At 39.7% G+C, this 16,271-nt stretch overlaps 1 protein-coding gene across 13 annotated transcripts in view; it reads right to left on the bottom strand.

Annotated features, from left to right (window-relative positions):
• Positions 1-6,995: 6,995 nt before the first annotated feature.
• Positions 6,996-16,271, bottom strand: part of THRB (thyroid hormone receptor beta) — a 391,687-nt gene continuing 382,411 nt past the window's right edge. For all 13 annotated transcript variants that reach the window (XM_086676252.1, XM_086676251.1, XM_086676258.1 and 10 more), the window contains one exon: positions 6,996-11,894. In XM_086676252.1, coding sequence (XP_086532378.1) covers positions 11,653-11,894 — 242 coding nt within the window. In that variant the 3' untranslated portion in view covers positions 6,996-11,652. The remainder of the gene's footprint in view (positions 11,895-16,271) is intronic.

Genomic DNA, 16,271 nt, shown 5'->3' with positions numbered 1-16,271 from the left:
TTCTACCTGGCAAGTATCTTGAATCTGAGCTAGAATGACATGTCTTCTACAAGCTAAATGTTCCTTGGATCATTCCCCATATCAAATGATTGGGTCCTGGCTCATAAGCCCTCTGAATTAGAGGAACTTGGAAGAGACAGAAATAGTTGAGTTTAAATTTGCTTAACCCACTTACATGGCACAAACATATTGAATATTCAATACCAGGCTGATAAAAATAAGAGTCTTGTTAACTTGGTTTTACAGGATAAAGAAGGAGTGGGGCAGCAAAAGGCCATCTCCCCCTTCTTGTCACAGGCAGCACAGCCTTAGGTCTGGGGCCCGTCTCTGCAGAACTTGACTAATACTCAGGAGTCTCAGTGGTTCTATCCTGACCTTTTAATTGAAGTTGACCCACCCATTTATCACTCCAGGCTAGGCTTATAAATGCAAACATTTCTAGAGGAGAGGTTTCCAGAACTCTGATGGAGGTTTAGTGATCTGTCAATCTATTGAGACAAGGATTTGCTTGGGGTCTTTGGGGTGGGTGTGTGGGTAGACCAATTCAGCCCGAGCCTTTTCTCTCCTTTCTTAACATGTTGGAGTTTCACATTTGATATTACTGATTGGAAAAATACTTCTGCAACCGGAAGACTGTTTTACCAACCAAGATGGTCTACCTCTTTCTTTTCTTCCCCTCGTCATCTTCAAGCCTTTTTAAAATTTCATCTTTCTGGTTCTGAGGCGGTAGATTATGTCCCTCACCAGAATTCCATTATCTGATCATAGAAGGCCCATTATCACATAGGGGTGACTCAGAGAAGAGATAATAAAAAGATGATTAAAACCTGTCAGGTTTTATGAGGACCTCAGGTAGAGGGGTTGAAGTAAGCTCCTCATCTCATGATGGTTAAAATCATCAGCCTGTCATGGCCGTTCTCCTGTTTTATTTCAGTTTTGCTTCCTCATCTTATCTACATGGGCACCCAATCAAATGTGCTTGATACGTGTGGGTGATATGGGTCCTTGGTTATGTGTGACTCCATGTAAGACATACAGTGTTTCCTTTATGTGTGTTTGGAGTTTACATGCATAGTATGGTGTTACAGGCCTTGTTTTGTTTCTTAAGTGTTTCGGTATGTAAATCTAGTCCAGTGTTTCTGATGCTGCAGTGATCCCATGATGGGCAGCCCTCCACCCAATATTCTTCTCCTCTTTCCTAGCCTGAACTCAACTCTTTGTAGGATGAGCATGCCTATAGATCTGTGTGAGTTTGGGGGTGTTCCTGGGAATGGAATCCTGGTTATGTAGAGTCATCAGGTATAGGAGAGATGCTGTGAACCAGTTTGCACCCTAATTAGCAGGAAATGAGGTACTTGTCTCCTTACATTTTTGCTAACACTTGTTCTTTTCTGGCTGCCTAATTTTTGAGTATGAAGTGGTATCACTTTTCCCATTTCTGATTATAAGCGAGGTGGGGCACCTCTTTACGTACTTGTCAGCCATTTGGGCTTCTCCTATGAATAGTCTACTTTTTAATTGGATTTCTTGTCCTTTCCTTGTTGATTTGGAAAGCCTAGCTGTATAGTCCTCATATGAATCCTGTGACATTTCAGACATTGCAAATATGGTAAAAAAATTTCTATCTAATATATCTGGGTTTGGTTGCTAATGTTTTAAGATGTTTGCTGTCTTCCTTTAACTACAAGTGAGAGTGAAGGTTGGGTAAGAGAGGGGAGCCTGGCTGGCTCACTTGGAAGAACGTGCAGCTGTTGATCTTGGGTTGTGGGTTCAAACCCCACATTGGATGTAGAGATTACTAAAAAAAAAAAACAACCAAAAACTAAAAAAAAAAAAAAAAAAAAAAAAAAAAAAAGTTGGGTAAGAGAGGCTTTTATTGCCTTCCTGTGGAAAGTTCCACAGGGACCTTCAGTTTACTAATTTATCCCCATGCCTATGTGCAGTCTTAAGTAAATGTGTCTACCAGATGTCAGCTAAAGCCCCCTCCTCAGAGCTAGGTGAAATTGCTTAAAAAAAACCCTTCTCTCAATTTTTTCAAACCAGATAAAGGAAGACTCAGAATTCTATGAATTGTTGAATAATTATATTATCAAGATCCTCTTTGCTTTGGGGCTCTCCTGCTTCATGGCAACACGGTATGTTGAATGTCCCTTTTTATTTATTTCCACAAGAAATTTGTCTTACTGTACATTTGTCAACTTTAAGTCGATTATCCGGCGTTGAGGGAGTGATAGTGGTGGTGTCACATCTTGAAAGTTAAGTGCCTCTGTTACTTTGTTTCCTTGTCCTTTCCCCACACTTCCTCTCCCAACCTCTGTTGCTGTAAATTCTTTTCCTTCTGTTGTGCAGAGCAGTTTGGCTCTCCCCAAACTTAACTGCTTACACCCTGAAATGTTAGCAAAACAAAAATTTCCACCTGCCAGTTGGGTTATAAATAGGTCCTGTAACGAGAAATTACTCTTCAATACTGCAACACCAACAAGTGGTTTTGCAACAGATACAACCTAATGATAGGTGAGGTAGCCTTTCTTCAGCAGGCACAATTTTTTGGCATTAGGGCAGGTGAGCCTTTTGGGGAGGGGAATGGTAAACATTTCCAGAGTGGAGTTGCCATTTCTTTTTCTTCAGGGCCTAAAAGTTTGTCTTAGTAGTGCAGCTTGTAAAAAGAACATGGATCTTGGGACCCTATGTGCTCTGACATTTGTCAACTGTTAAATGTTGGAGAAGTTGCTTATTCACACTGAGCATCCTTTCTCCCATTGTCAGACGAAACTAATACCTACTTTACAGGTTTGTTTGGAGGGTTAGAGGTAATGTAGAGGGACTAATATGATTCCTGGCACAGAGTAGGTGTTCATTACAAAGTGGGCCATAACTACACACTCCAGTGTGACAGTGAAGGAGTCTGGACAATGGCACAAACTGGTACATCCTTTGGGATGGCTGCTGGGACTCTTGAGTGCCAGGTAACTGAGGAGTGGTGCTTTTGTCAGAGTGCTGGGGAAAATGAAAGTGAATTATCTGAAATGTTCAATTGGATTCTCACAAGCTTACTTACCAATGAATGATCCTTTGTGGTCTTGGGTTCTTTATCTTCTCATATAATTTATTGTTACAAAGATTCTATTTGGCTTTCACTTTAGGTAGTGCTCAAGACATTCTAAAAGCTATGTTAGGGGCACCTGGGTGGCTCAGTCGGTTGAGCGTCCGACTTCAGCTCAGGTCATGATCTCACGGTCCGTGAGTTCGAGCCCCGTGTCAGGCTCTGTGCTGACCGCTCAGAGCCTGGAGCCTGTTTCGGATTCTGTGTCTCCCTCTCTCTCTGACCCTCCCCTGTTCATGCGCTGTCTCTCTGTCTCAAAAATAAATAAACGTTAAAAAAATAAATAAAAAAAAATAAAAGCTCTGTTAAAGGTTAAACATGCCTACAGGAAAAATCATAAAATCCTTAGAATTCAGAGATATCTGAATATCTGTAACAAATAAGATTGCAGTATCCTTCTAGGACTCAGGGTAAAACTGATGAGTAAACTTTCTTTCTTTCTTTCTTTCTTTCTTTCTTTCTTTCTTTCTTTCTTTCTTTCTTCCTTCCTTCCTTCCTTCCTTCCTTCCTTCCTTCCTTCCTTCCTTCCTTCCTTCTTTAAATATTTATTTTGGAGAGAGAGAGAGAGAGCACTCAAGTGGGGGAAGGGCAGAGAGAGAGAGAGAGAGAGGAGGGAGAATCCCAAGCAGGCTCCACGCTCAGTGCTTAACCTGCTGTGTGGCTCAGTTTCACACCTGAGAGATCATGACTTGAGCTGATATCAAGAGTTGGACGCTTAACCAACTGAGCCACCCAGGTGCCCTGAGGAGTGTTTTTCAAATCTCCGTATCCTTTGGGATTTGTGGGCATAAGAATATTCAAATTTGCTAAACTTGAAGGTTTATTCTATATGCATTTGCCTCCCTCATTGCTATTAGTGTTATATTCAAGAAAGTTAAAATAGATGATATTATCAGTCTGTCTTGAAACTGAAGAAGAGTATTCATTGCAACTTCATCTGAGTGACGTTCTATATGAAAAAAATTAAAAAACTCCATTGGCTTCTATAAAATTTTCAGGTAGATATTTATTTTAAAAGTTTATTTATTTATTTTGATAGAGAGTGTGTGTACTTGTGCGCATCTGCGAGCAGGGGAGGGGCAGAAGGAGAGGGAGAGAGAGAATTCCAAGCAGGCTCCATGCTCAGCACAGAGTCTGATGTGGGGCTCAATGGCACAACTGTGAGATCATGATCTGAGCTGAAATCAAGAGTTGGTTGCTGAACTGACTGAGCCCTCCGGGTGCCCCTCAGCTAGATATTTATACAGAAGAAAATTTGCCCTTGAAATGAACCACCTGTAAAACAAACAAACAAACAAACAAACAAAAAAACCAACAACAACTGATAGAGTGTAATGAGAAGAGCAGTCTCTACACGTTTTTCAACCTCTGTAAGAAAATACAGCCAAGTAGACAATTTACGCGCCAGTTCGTATTAAAAGCCTCTATACACACAAGTTCATGATATAGTGAAATACAGCTTCAATGTGTTGGTTGAGCTTCATGATTTTCTTTGGAACTTGAAAGGCTATGCTGTTTCTCCAGAGAATCAGAACTCATTGGCTGGAGGCACCCGCGTCAGATCACTGACGATCCTCTAAGCTCCATTTATCTTTCCAGGGCCAGGATGACTTCTTCTACCCCATTCACCACCTGGTCTACCACCCTGGGCTCTGCCCAGCTGTTGGAGCGGACACTAATTTTCCCCACTTGGGGGATTGCTTTTGCTCCTCCAGCATGAGCGACCACAGGACCTGCTCTGTGGCCAGGCATATACAATGCAGAAGGAGAGGGGTGTCAGTGCCAATTTTGATAATGGGAGATGAGTACCAGTAGATTATTTCTTATTTCCCCACTCTCAGATGAACTGTCCTGAGATCCCGTAGTTCATCTGCCCCCTTAGAAACTAGTCTTGCGCGACTGAGTATTGTTGTGCTTGGTGTGGCCAGCGCAGCAATGCGCCCGTGTATTTACTGTCTTCCCTACCCTGCCTCATGCTTTTTCTTCTCCACTCTTGTTTCCTGTGGGGCTACGATCTCCAATAGAACTGTAGCACATAAACTCTGCTTTCTGGGGAACTAGCTAACACAGCTTTCTTCTTTTAATATAAAATTCAGGCAATGCCATTTTACCAACAGACTTCACTTACTCATCTGTATATGGTGTAAATGGATTCTGCCCTTCAAGACATAGAACATTTTTTGTTAGGTAGCCCATGTATTTTCAGAGATACACACTCAAAGGATATCTGTAACACTTGACATTTCAGTAGTTTTACTGAATTTTGCTTTGGTTTGAATAATACTTAATGAGTCAGATCTTGTGTACATGAACCCAATGACAATTCCACTTGTTTACAAAGCTTTCATGCCCCAAGAAGCTAAATATGAAACCAGAATGATCTGTCATCTTGAGGTAGGGAAGCAAACTAACGTCGTACTCTGTCTTCTCTTCATTCTAGATTATTAGAATGCTCCAGGTTTTTGACATGACACCAGCTCCATAGCCCAAATCAAACTATTAGATATCACATTAATATCACTATTCGATATCACATTAGCTTTGCCTGTGTAAAGGGGTTAAGAGCTGAACCTAGCTGGAATATACATGTAAAGAACTCCCCAAAAGAAAAGGAATAAAGTAATTTTTGGGGGGAGGGAAATGTGTTCACTAGGGTGGAGTTGAAAGGTACATAATGTAGAAAAGAGAGAAATATAAGAGGTATACAGTCATTTGAATAGAGCTGGTGGGACTCAGGAAATGGTACTCTGAACTGATCTAGCCCAGGGAAATAATAAATGATTGCTCCATCTTACCTGGACTGGCCTCCTTCATGAGCCAGCTAGGATATAATCAGACACTTTGTTTGGAAACTATTTATTTGGTTTATGTCCTGGCCACATTGTGCTGAGCTTCCTCTGTGTTAAGGAGACTCCATTGTCCTACTGAAAATGCATGTACTTACTTTAAGTCTTAACTATTGGTGTGAACATTTTGCTGCTTTTGCTTCCTTGCTGTTCCTTCCCACTTTTTATAGTAGCAAGACAGAATTTTCTTTGAGGCATCATCCTTGACCCAGCTGTCAGTCCATAGTGTAGACAGGACCGATTATCTTCTCCCCCACCCACTTCCAGGATTTTAGAGGACAAAGCTAATTAGCATATATGTCCTCCTCAGCACAGTGATTGGCTCAGGAATGGCATTTGATTGGATTTGGGACAATGAGGGTCAGGCTCAGGATTTTTACTGGAACTGCTAGGGAAAAGAAACACTATTTCTGTTGGTTTGAAGATTTATGGCTAATCTTGGAGGTAATGCAGGCCACCATAAGATAAAAGGCTGTGTGAGCAGGAAATCTATATGGAGGATATTTCTATAGAGGAAAATCTACACAGAGATATGAAAAGGGGTATCTCCTGACAATACTGATTGAGCACTCAGATCCAGCCATGCCTGAAGCCTGAAGTTTTCAGATACAGTAAATAAATTCCATTTATGCTTAAGTCAGTTTGATTTAGCTTTTTGGTACTCATCATAGAAATAGTCCTAATTAACATGTGTTCAGAGTAATGGGGATAGAGATCTATGTTGATAGCTGAGATTAGTATAATTCCATTAATAATATTTTGGAACATTTTGAGGTAAGATGAATATAGTCCTTGAGCTGCAAAAATTTATTTCTTCCCTCCTTACACCATCTTTGTGGCCCCTTCAGAAAAGGCACTCCCCCATCTTCTCCCTCCTACCTCCATGCCCTCCTCCCAAGGAAATTTGTTTTTTCTAGTAGGTGTTTATGAAATAAATGCCCTTATATCCCTGTTTTCCTCCCTTTGGAAGCAGCTGAGGTGAGAAGAGCAGGCAACCCTGTGTCTATTTAGAAAATAACATTTAAAGAAAGAGACAGGCACGTATATCGTTGTAAGCTTTTTCTTTTTTTCTTTTTTAGAATTGAAGCTTATGAGTTTATCTATGCCCACTATATTCATAATTACAATTTAATATCTGCATACAAAAGCTATGTAAAAATTCATTTTTCCCAAATATACAAATTTTCTTTTTGGATAGTTTAAAACGTTTTTGATCACAGATTTTAACAGAGTTTTAGGCTGAAAAAAATATTACCAACCTAGCAATATCACTTAACACTGTTTGCAAAACACATTATCTTCCAATGACTGTAAATCTTTTCCTATTCTGTAGCATTTTTCTGATTCTCAGGGCATGAAAACATTATGGGGGGGGGCAGGAAATGTGTTTTCTCTGGAGAAAGCATAGAGAAATAACTTGGCTGTATAATCAAATGAAAAATGCCAAGTTAATTAGGAAGAACCAAAATAAAGGAGTAATGTCAGTTCATTTATGCCCTTACATCTTTTATATCAATAATACCTGTGTAATTAAATAAAGTGTCTTTTGTCTTACATTGTGCTCCGTAATTTACATGAGTATTGTCTGCATCCTGAGGAGGACAGATTTATATTTGATTGTCTTGTGCATAAGGTGGGTCAGCTTTAACTGTGCAACAGAAAGCCACAAACAGCATTTTACCTGCACGATATTGCTCTTGAAGGCGGCATTAATTAATGTGGAAACACACTAGAAATGCACACTTTTTGCGTTTGCAAACATTTATACAGCACAGTAAAAATTCTGTGATAAGGCCAAACCTTTTTTCCCCTAGTCTGGTTTTTTTGTGTGTGTGTGTGTTTTTAATGTTTTTTTTTTTTTTTTTTTTTTTTTTTTAAAGATTAAAGTAAAATGTTTCAATTGTAAAAAATACACACCGGGCAAATCCTTACCTGGATAATAAATATCTACATCACAGTACAATAAAATTTCTTCTCTATAAAATTTAAATATGGATTATAGTCTATCACTATCAAAAGAAACACTATGCTAATATTTCCATATTATTAAAATAACAGGAAAAATTACAAGCTTATTTTAGAACCTGATGCCGTAGCTGTTGGAAAGGGCAAAGAGATTCAAATGTCTGTAAGCACTTCCTTCTGGAGAATAACTGCGGCTTGGTTATTCACTTAAATTCCGTTTGTGAAAAAGGTTTAGCCTTACAAACGCTGGCTACATTTCAAAAACCATAAGACCGATTTCATAATTTATGACTCATGCATCAGAAGGTCAATATGACACGAATAGGTTAGAGTTCCATAGAAGAAAAGTGTATCACTGACAATGACATGCTTTGAGGGTGCTCAGCAGTTCCATGGAGGCTGAGTCTGTTGGGGGCTTAGTGTGGTGGAGGGGCCAAGACTTAGGCACCTGTCCACAGAAGAGCAATTGAGAATGGCGTTGCTGGAGCAGAGCCGAGCCTGGCGGTCCACTCCGATGACTGACGACCGCACTGCCAACGGAAGAGGTGTCGTGTAGGGCACGGGTGAAGGGGGGTATCACTGGGCTTGAGGCATCAACACGGCAAGCACGTCATTGAGGACTGAGGCTCATTTGACTAGAAAAAGCTCTGAGGCAGCACGTAGTGTGTTCAGCAGAATCATAAAGAAGAAAAGATCTTATTTTTTTTTCACTATTTCTGGAAATACTGCACATCTAAATTGAAGAGTAAAGTACACTTGAGGATTACAAACACACACACACGACCACCCACCCACACACCCCACACCACTCATCCCCCCGAAATTAAATGATTCATAAATAAGAATCCCAGTTATACAGATGTGTTCTCCTTCACTGGGATGTCTCCCCTCCGTGAGGGGTTTCAATCAGGTTCACACTTGATTTGAAAGCCCGAACAATATAAGAAAAAACGTTTAAAAAAAAATCCAGAGTAAATCCCTCCTGATTGAGTTTTATGAGATGGAGTCTTGAGATGCACTAAGTACCTCAACCAGTTACAGAAGAAATGAATCATTTTGACCCCAGGGTCATGATCCTTAGAGTCCTTACAGCCTTTCCCTTCAAACTGAAGTACTTTAAGGAGCGTCCTGCTCAACATAAAGTATTCAGCCTTCAACAAGAGTTTCAGATCAGTAGTTTGCCTTTTTAAGGCAATCATTTTAGGAACTGAGGCTCAAACATAAATTTACTTGGAGCTAGCTGGATTACTGTAGATACACTGTCCCATTTGGCCAATGCCCAGCCATGGTTAATCCCCAAAGCATTCAGATTTAGCCTTAGACCTGGCTCTGTACTTGTATTTGAGTCTGGGTGTATCTCATATACTTCAGAATCTCTGTCAAACGAATTGAGGAAGCTGTCCCCGGAGGGCTTGATGCCCAAGGGGTCTGTGAAACCTCCAGTGCCCTTCCTACTTGCCTTCCTCCCATTCCCTTCTGAGAGAAAACTTGCCCCTCACCACAGAGCTTCTCAGAGTTACCCTGGAGCGTAGAAGGTGATTCAGCATTGTTTCAAAGAGTACTTCTCCAAGGAGAGTCAACAGAGGGAGCTGAATTGCTAACACAGCGAGGGCTTCAGGAGACTGGCTAGAGACTGGCTTAGAGAAAACAAAACAAAACAAAACAAGTCTGTAGCTAAAGACAAACTTTATCTTCCCCTACTTCCTTTCTTTGCTTAGCTAGTTCCATAGTGATAGTCTTGTTTCCTCTTCCTGGGAAGCCAGTAGCTTTCACACATTAAACATATATTTTTCCTTCCAGATTATTCCCAGTCACACTAAGGTTTTTCAGTGCTGTTCCTCTCCTTTTTCCAAGGCCATCCTGCTTTTCTCTACATACTTGATGAGTAGTATGTCAAATTTGTATTTTGACTCAATACCAAATATGCATTCCCTAACTGTTAAAGGGCCATCATTTCTAATAAAGCTAAAAATTTGAATTATGAAAGAAACCATCAAAAAGGAATAGATTTTTCCCCCCAGAAATCAGTACACTAGTAAGGATGGGAAGGATTTTAAAGTTCATGACTTTCTCTCAGCTGAGAAAACCAAGACCCAAGGTTACAAAACCACCAGTTTGACAGAGCACAAACTAGAACTCAGGTGTCCTGACTTCTGGGCAAGTTAAAAAAGAATCAGTCCACTTGGTTTTCACAGTGACTTGCATTCCTTTGTTTTTTTAGGTAAATCTCACTGATATGGCTTATTTTCCCCAATATTTCCAGGATAAGGCAGTTCAAGGCAGGTAAAGGAATAGTTTGTGTCTACTATGCCAGTGAAGAACAAGATACATTCAGTTGCCTGGGTACATTCTTTGCCCATTTTTTGAAGTTGAAATGATCAGGGATCACCATGGGTTTTCTGGGCACAACCTACTCCAGCATTTGTCATCAGGGAGGAGGGCTAGGTAGGGAAGGTGAGTGAGGTTCGTGTATGTGGGCTGCAGGTATTTTCTGTGAGATATCTGTCAGGGCAATGCTGTAAGAGAGGCAGAGTGGGTCGGTGTCCAGACCAGGCTTTGATCAGTGATAGTCAAGCCTGAGAGAGGGAAAAGGGGACTTGGAAACATTTGTGTGTAGAGCAAAGAGCTTGAGGATCTAAGACCAAAAGGAACCATCAATACATGAAGAGACTCTCAGAACACTGCACTTCCTTCAACTCAGAATGTACCACACTAATCTTGCCTCAGAATTCCTCCAGAACAAGGCTCAAAATTCAGCTTGTTATCTCTCCTTGATTAGAAGATTTAATCCGTAGGGAAATCTGTTGTCAGCTCAGCAAAGATGCAATCAGGATTAAATAACTTCAGGAGTTTGGGAGATGACAGATCAGATGTCATTGAAAAGTGACAACACTCTGTAAATAGGTTTGATTTCTGTGGAAATTTTCTCTGAGCCTAAACTGTAAAGAAGCCTTCCTTACTATGAGGTAAGACTATGTGAATTTTTGGAAACTGTTGAGTCACTGACATTAGTTAAGTAAAGTTTTCTAATTTTTTTGGGCTCACTGAGGAAAATCGTTTCCCTTGTTGGCCTCAGTCAGTCAAATACCTGCATATCTTTGAATCACACCCTTGTAAAACTTGAATTAAATCATAGGATTATAAAAATTATAGTGAAAGGACAGCTGATTTTTCAGGAACAAATATTCCTATACATTCCAGGTTATGCTGCCAGGAGAGAATGAAGGGTGAGGAAAACAGCGTGCTCTTGAATAGATAAAAATAAGTTCAGATCTTTCCCTAGAAAGCTGAAAGCCACATCTAACCAAAGTTGGTCTGTGCCGTGCTAATTTGAGCCCTGCAAAAATCAGGGCTGGATCAAGATGACCATATTATCTTGGTTTTAAGGCTTCATTAGTCTTCTGCCACGCCATTTTGCTTGCTTGAGTCTCTGACCAGGGACAGATGGGAGCTGGTGATGGCTTGGTGCTGGTGAATTAATGATTGTCCCCACCCCACCTCCACAACTGTAAAACCTTCAAAGCATTCACATCAAAGGACTGGAGAACAAAATGCAATAGTTACAAGTACCCGCATTCAAGGGGCAATTTCATCCATGTCTATGCTAAGGACTACCTCCCTTTACCCCCAGTCTCTCCCAACACAAAGAAACAAAGGAACAAACAAAAAAGAGCTAGGCAATGGAATGAAATGACACCCAGTAGTGCTGTAGGAATTATGAGAATGAAGTCAGTCAGTCTAATCCTCGAACACTTCCAAGAACAATGGGGGAAAGAGTTCCGTGGGGCATTCCACCTTCATGTGCAGGAAGCGGCTGGCATGGCAGGCTCCAATCATCCTCAGGTCTGTCACCTTCATCAGGAGCTTTGGCCAAAAGTGTGTCACATGATGTTTTCGGTAATTGATATAGTGTTCAAAGGCCAGCAGGAAACTATCTTGGTATTTTTCTATTCTTTCAACACAGGCGAGCCCTGGGCGGTCTGAGAGGAAGCAAGAAGATGGATGTTAATTCAGAAATGGAAAGGAGAAGGTTTGCTTTGTCCATTTCAAGCCCTTTAGTGTGAAGTGGACAGATCTGGGGACCTATCAACTCCTAGGAATGAGCATGGATATAACATGAACTCTGGGGCATGAAGAACCAATGGTACCAGGGAAGTGTCATAATTTACATAAAAGGAGTTGATGCTTTGTTCAGATAAATATCTCTGGGTTAGCCACATCACCTCCTTGGTTGGAAATGGCTATGCCTCCCTCATAGGAGAAGCCTCACCTACAGAGTTGAAATATTGTGCATAATAAGGGAAAGATTTTGAGTTTCCACTGGCTTTCTGGCAGAAAGGGGAAGACAAGCATGGACATGCAGAGAAGGGGAGATGTGAGAAGAGATTGGAAACATTGCAGGAGGCCTGAATGCCAAAGGAAGAATGTCAGATAATAAATTCTCATGAAGACAAAGAAGTACAACCTCCAATTTCAGTTGTTTACCTCCTGTAATGAAGCACTCCTTCCCTTCTCTAATACAGTTAATAAGACTGCTACCTGTAGCAGCCTTGTGTTGGGGTGTTTTGGGGAATTAAATGAAAAGAAAAGAAGCTAGCATTGCCCCGTGCGGAGTAAGGAAGAATTACATTGGGAAGTTGGAGCTAGAGGAGACCATGACCATGTAATGACCAAGAAATCTTCCCAAGTCTTGGGAGGACTGCTGGCCTTCCATAATATGTGGGGAGGGGACTCAAGGCAATTTCACACAAAAGATAAAGGGATGTCATGAGAAGGCTAGATGACTGGGGAACATCCAGGCTACAAACACTTAGGTTACAAAAGTGGGTACAGAGGGAATGTACCTTAACATACTAAAGGCCATGTATGACAAGCCCACAGCTAACATCATATTCAACAGTGAAAGGCTTAAAGCTTTTCCTCTAAGATCAGGAACAAGCAAGGATTCCCACCCTCACCTCTATATTCCACATGGTATTGGAAGTTCTAGTCAGAACAAGTAAGCAAGAAAAAGAGATAAAAGGCATCCAAATTGGAAAGGAAGAAGTAAAACTGTCGCTATTTGCAGATGACATGATATTATATAGAGAAAACCAAGACTTCACCAAAAAAACTGTTAGAATTATAAATAAATTCAGTAAAGTTGTAGGATACAAGATCAATATACAAAAATCTGTTTTCTTTCTATAAGCTAATAATGAATTATCAGGAAGAGAAATGAAGGAACACAATCCCATTTACAATAGCGTCAAAAAGAATGAAATACATAGCAATAAAGTTAACCAAGGAAGTAAAATACCTATACTGTGAATACTGTAAGACATTGATAAAAGAAATGGAAGGAGACACAAATAAATGGAAAGATATTCTGTATGCATGGATTGGAATAATTAATATTGTTAAAATGTCCATACTACCCAAAGCTGTCTATAGATTCAGTGCAATCCCTATCAAAATTTCAATGACATTTTTCAATTCCTATTTCACAGAAATAGGACAAACAATCCTAAAATTTGTATGGAGACACAAAAGACCCAGAAAAACCAAAGCATTGTTGAGAAAAAAGAACAAAGCGGGAGGCATCATGCTGTCTGATTTCAAACTATATTACAAAGCTATAGTAATCAAAACAGTATGGTATTGGTATAAAAACAGACACAAAGTTCAATGGAATGGAATAGATAGCCCAGAAATACACTCATTAATATATGGCCAATTAATTTATGACAAAGGAACCAAGAATACACAATGAAGAAAGCATAGTCTCTTTAGTAAATGAATAAGAAGTAAGAAGAGTAGATAGCCATAAGCAAAAGAATGAAACTAGACTCCTATCTTACACCGTATACAAAAATTAACTCAAAACAGAGTAAAGACTTGAATGTAAGACCTAAAATGATGAAATTCCTGGAGGAAAACATAGATGGTAAGCTGCTTTACATTAGCGTTGGTGATGATTTTTTTGGATCTGACTCCAACAGCAAAGGCAACAAAAGCAAAAATAAAGTGGGACTACATCAAATGAAAAACCTGCAGAGCAAAGGAAACCATCAACAAAATGAAAAGGAACCTATGGAATGGGAGAAAGTATTTTCAAACCATATATATGATAAGGGGTTAATATCCAAAATATAAAAAGAACCCCTACAACTCAATAGCAAAAAACCCCACCACAATTGATTAAAAACTGGGCAGAGGATCTGAAGAGACATTTTTCTGAAGAAGACATACAGATGGCCAACAGGCAAATCTAAAGTTGTTCAAGATCACTAATCATCAGGGAAATGCAAATCAAAATTGCAATGAGATATCACTTCACACCTGTTAGAATAGCCATTTATCAAAAAGACAAGAGATAACAAATGTTGTGCACTATTGCTAGGAAAGCAAATTGGTGCAGCCAGTCTGGAAAACAGTATGGAGTTTCCTCAAAAAAAAAAAAAAAATTAAAAATAGAATTACCATATGATCCAGTAATTCCACTACTGGGTATTTATCCAAAGAAAACAAAAGCACAAACTTGGAAAGATATATGTACCTCATGTTCATTGTAGCATTATTTACAATAGCCAAGATATGGAAAGAACCTAAGTGTCCATTGGTGGACAAATGGATATAAAAGATGTGATATAGATATAGATATAGATATAGATATAGATATAGGCATAGGCATAGATATAGCTACATCTATCTATCTATCTATCTATCTATCTATCTATCTCTCACTTCTAATGGAATTCAGCCATAAAAAATGAATGAAATCTTGCCATTTGCAACAACATTGATGGACCCTGAGGACATTATGCTAAGGGAAGTAAGTTAGAGAAAGACAAATACTGTATCATCTTATATGTGAAGTCTAAAAACAAACAAACAAACAAAACCAAGCTCGTAGAAACAGAGCACAGATTGGAGGTTGCCAGAGGGTGTGGGCTGGGCCGGGCTTAATGGGTGAAGGGAGTCTAAACTACAAACTTCTAGTTATAAGATAAGTCATGGAAGTGTAATGTACAGTATGATGACTATAGTTAACGATACTCTATTGCATACTTAAAAGTTGCTTAGAGAGTAGATCTTAAAAGTCCTAATCACAGGAGAGGGGTGCCTGGATAGTTCAGTCAGTTGAGTGTCCAACTATTGACTTTGGCTCAGGTCATGATCTCACAGTTCATGGGATCGAGCCCCATGTTGGGCCCTGTGCTGTTGGTATGGAGCCTACTTGCTATTCTTTCTCTTCCTCTATCTCTGCCCCTTCCCTGCTCACACACACTCCCTCTCTCAAAGTAAATAAATAATCTTAAAACAAAAACTGTTAAAAAAAAAAGCCTTCATCACAGTAGAAAAAATTTTGTAACCATATATGGGGACAGATGTTATCCAGACTTATTGTGATCATTTGGCAATGTATACAAATATCAAATCATTCTGTTGTACATCTGAAACTAATACAATGTTATATGTCAATTATAACTCAATAAAAAAATGTTAAAAAATAATTTATAAACCAGGATGGATTCCTCATATAGCTCCAGGGAGCCCTACCGCCCTGCTGCCCAGTTCTTTCCAGTTTTCTCTTTGTGGCTCTGATCAAGTAAGTTCACACTTTAAGTGTCCAGTTATTGAAGTATTTGTATTAGTAAAAATCAAAACAGGATTCTGCTTAATCTGAAAGGAAGGCTCAGCACTAATGTCTCAATCCACTTCTGTGTTTAAACAAAATACATGGGCTTTTGGAATCCCCTATTTGGCTTGAAATGCAATTTGTGCATTTTTATTTTGTGTCTTTTGTATTTGACGATGCTACTTTGTGGATCTCCTCAATCTCTCTCTCTCTCTCTCTCTCTCTCTCTCTCTCTCTCTCTCACCCTCTCACCCCTGTCTTCTCTCTTTCTTTGAGTATTCCAGAAGAATTCTCCACAGGATCCTTTACCTTTTGATCCCAGGTAGAAAAGCAACATAATACTGCTCTGGATGTACTCCTTCAAAGGGAAAAAAATAACCCGGGTTTTGTGGCCTTAAAATTCTGTCCTTTGATAAGAGATAAAGATAAGGTGGTCATGTAATTGACACAGAGAAAATGAATGGACATTTTGATCATGTTCAAGTGGTATTAAGCATGTTTATGAAGGAATATTTTAAAGGTCAAAGAGTGTCTTTAACTCTTTAAGACAGAATTTCTCAAAGCTGTGTCCTTGGGATCATGTCCATTTTAGCTCTCCGCTCATCACTGCAGGACCAAAGAACTTAGTGGTAGCAGCTCCTGGAGAAGGCTTTGTGGAAAAGCCCTAAGATACTGTGTCATTGTAATGCCAGACAAAACAATGAGGCTTAGAAGACAATACTGAGGACGGCTGGAG

The sequence above is a fragment of the Puma concolor genome, chromosome C2 (genome assembly GCF_028749965.1).
Source record: "Puma concolor isolate L17-30 chromosome C2, mPumCon1.1.hap2, whole genome shotgun sequence".
Taxonomy (NCBI): Eukaryota; Metazoa; Chordata; class Mammalia; order Carnivora; family Felidae; genus Puma; species Puma concolor.
The sequence above is the reverse complement of the archived record's forward strand: the minus strand, read 5'-3'. Positions and strand labels throughout refer to the sequence as shown.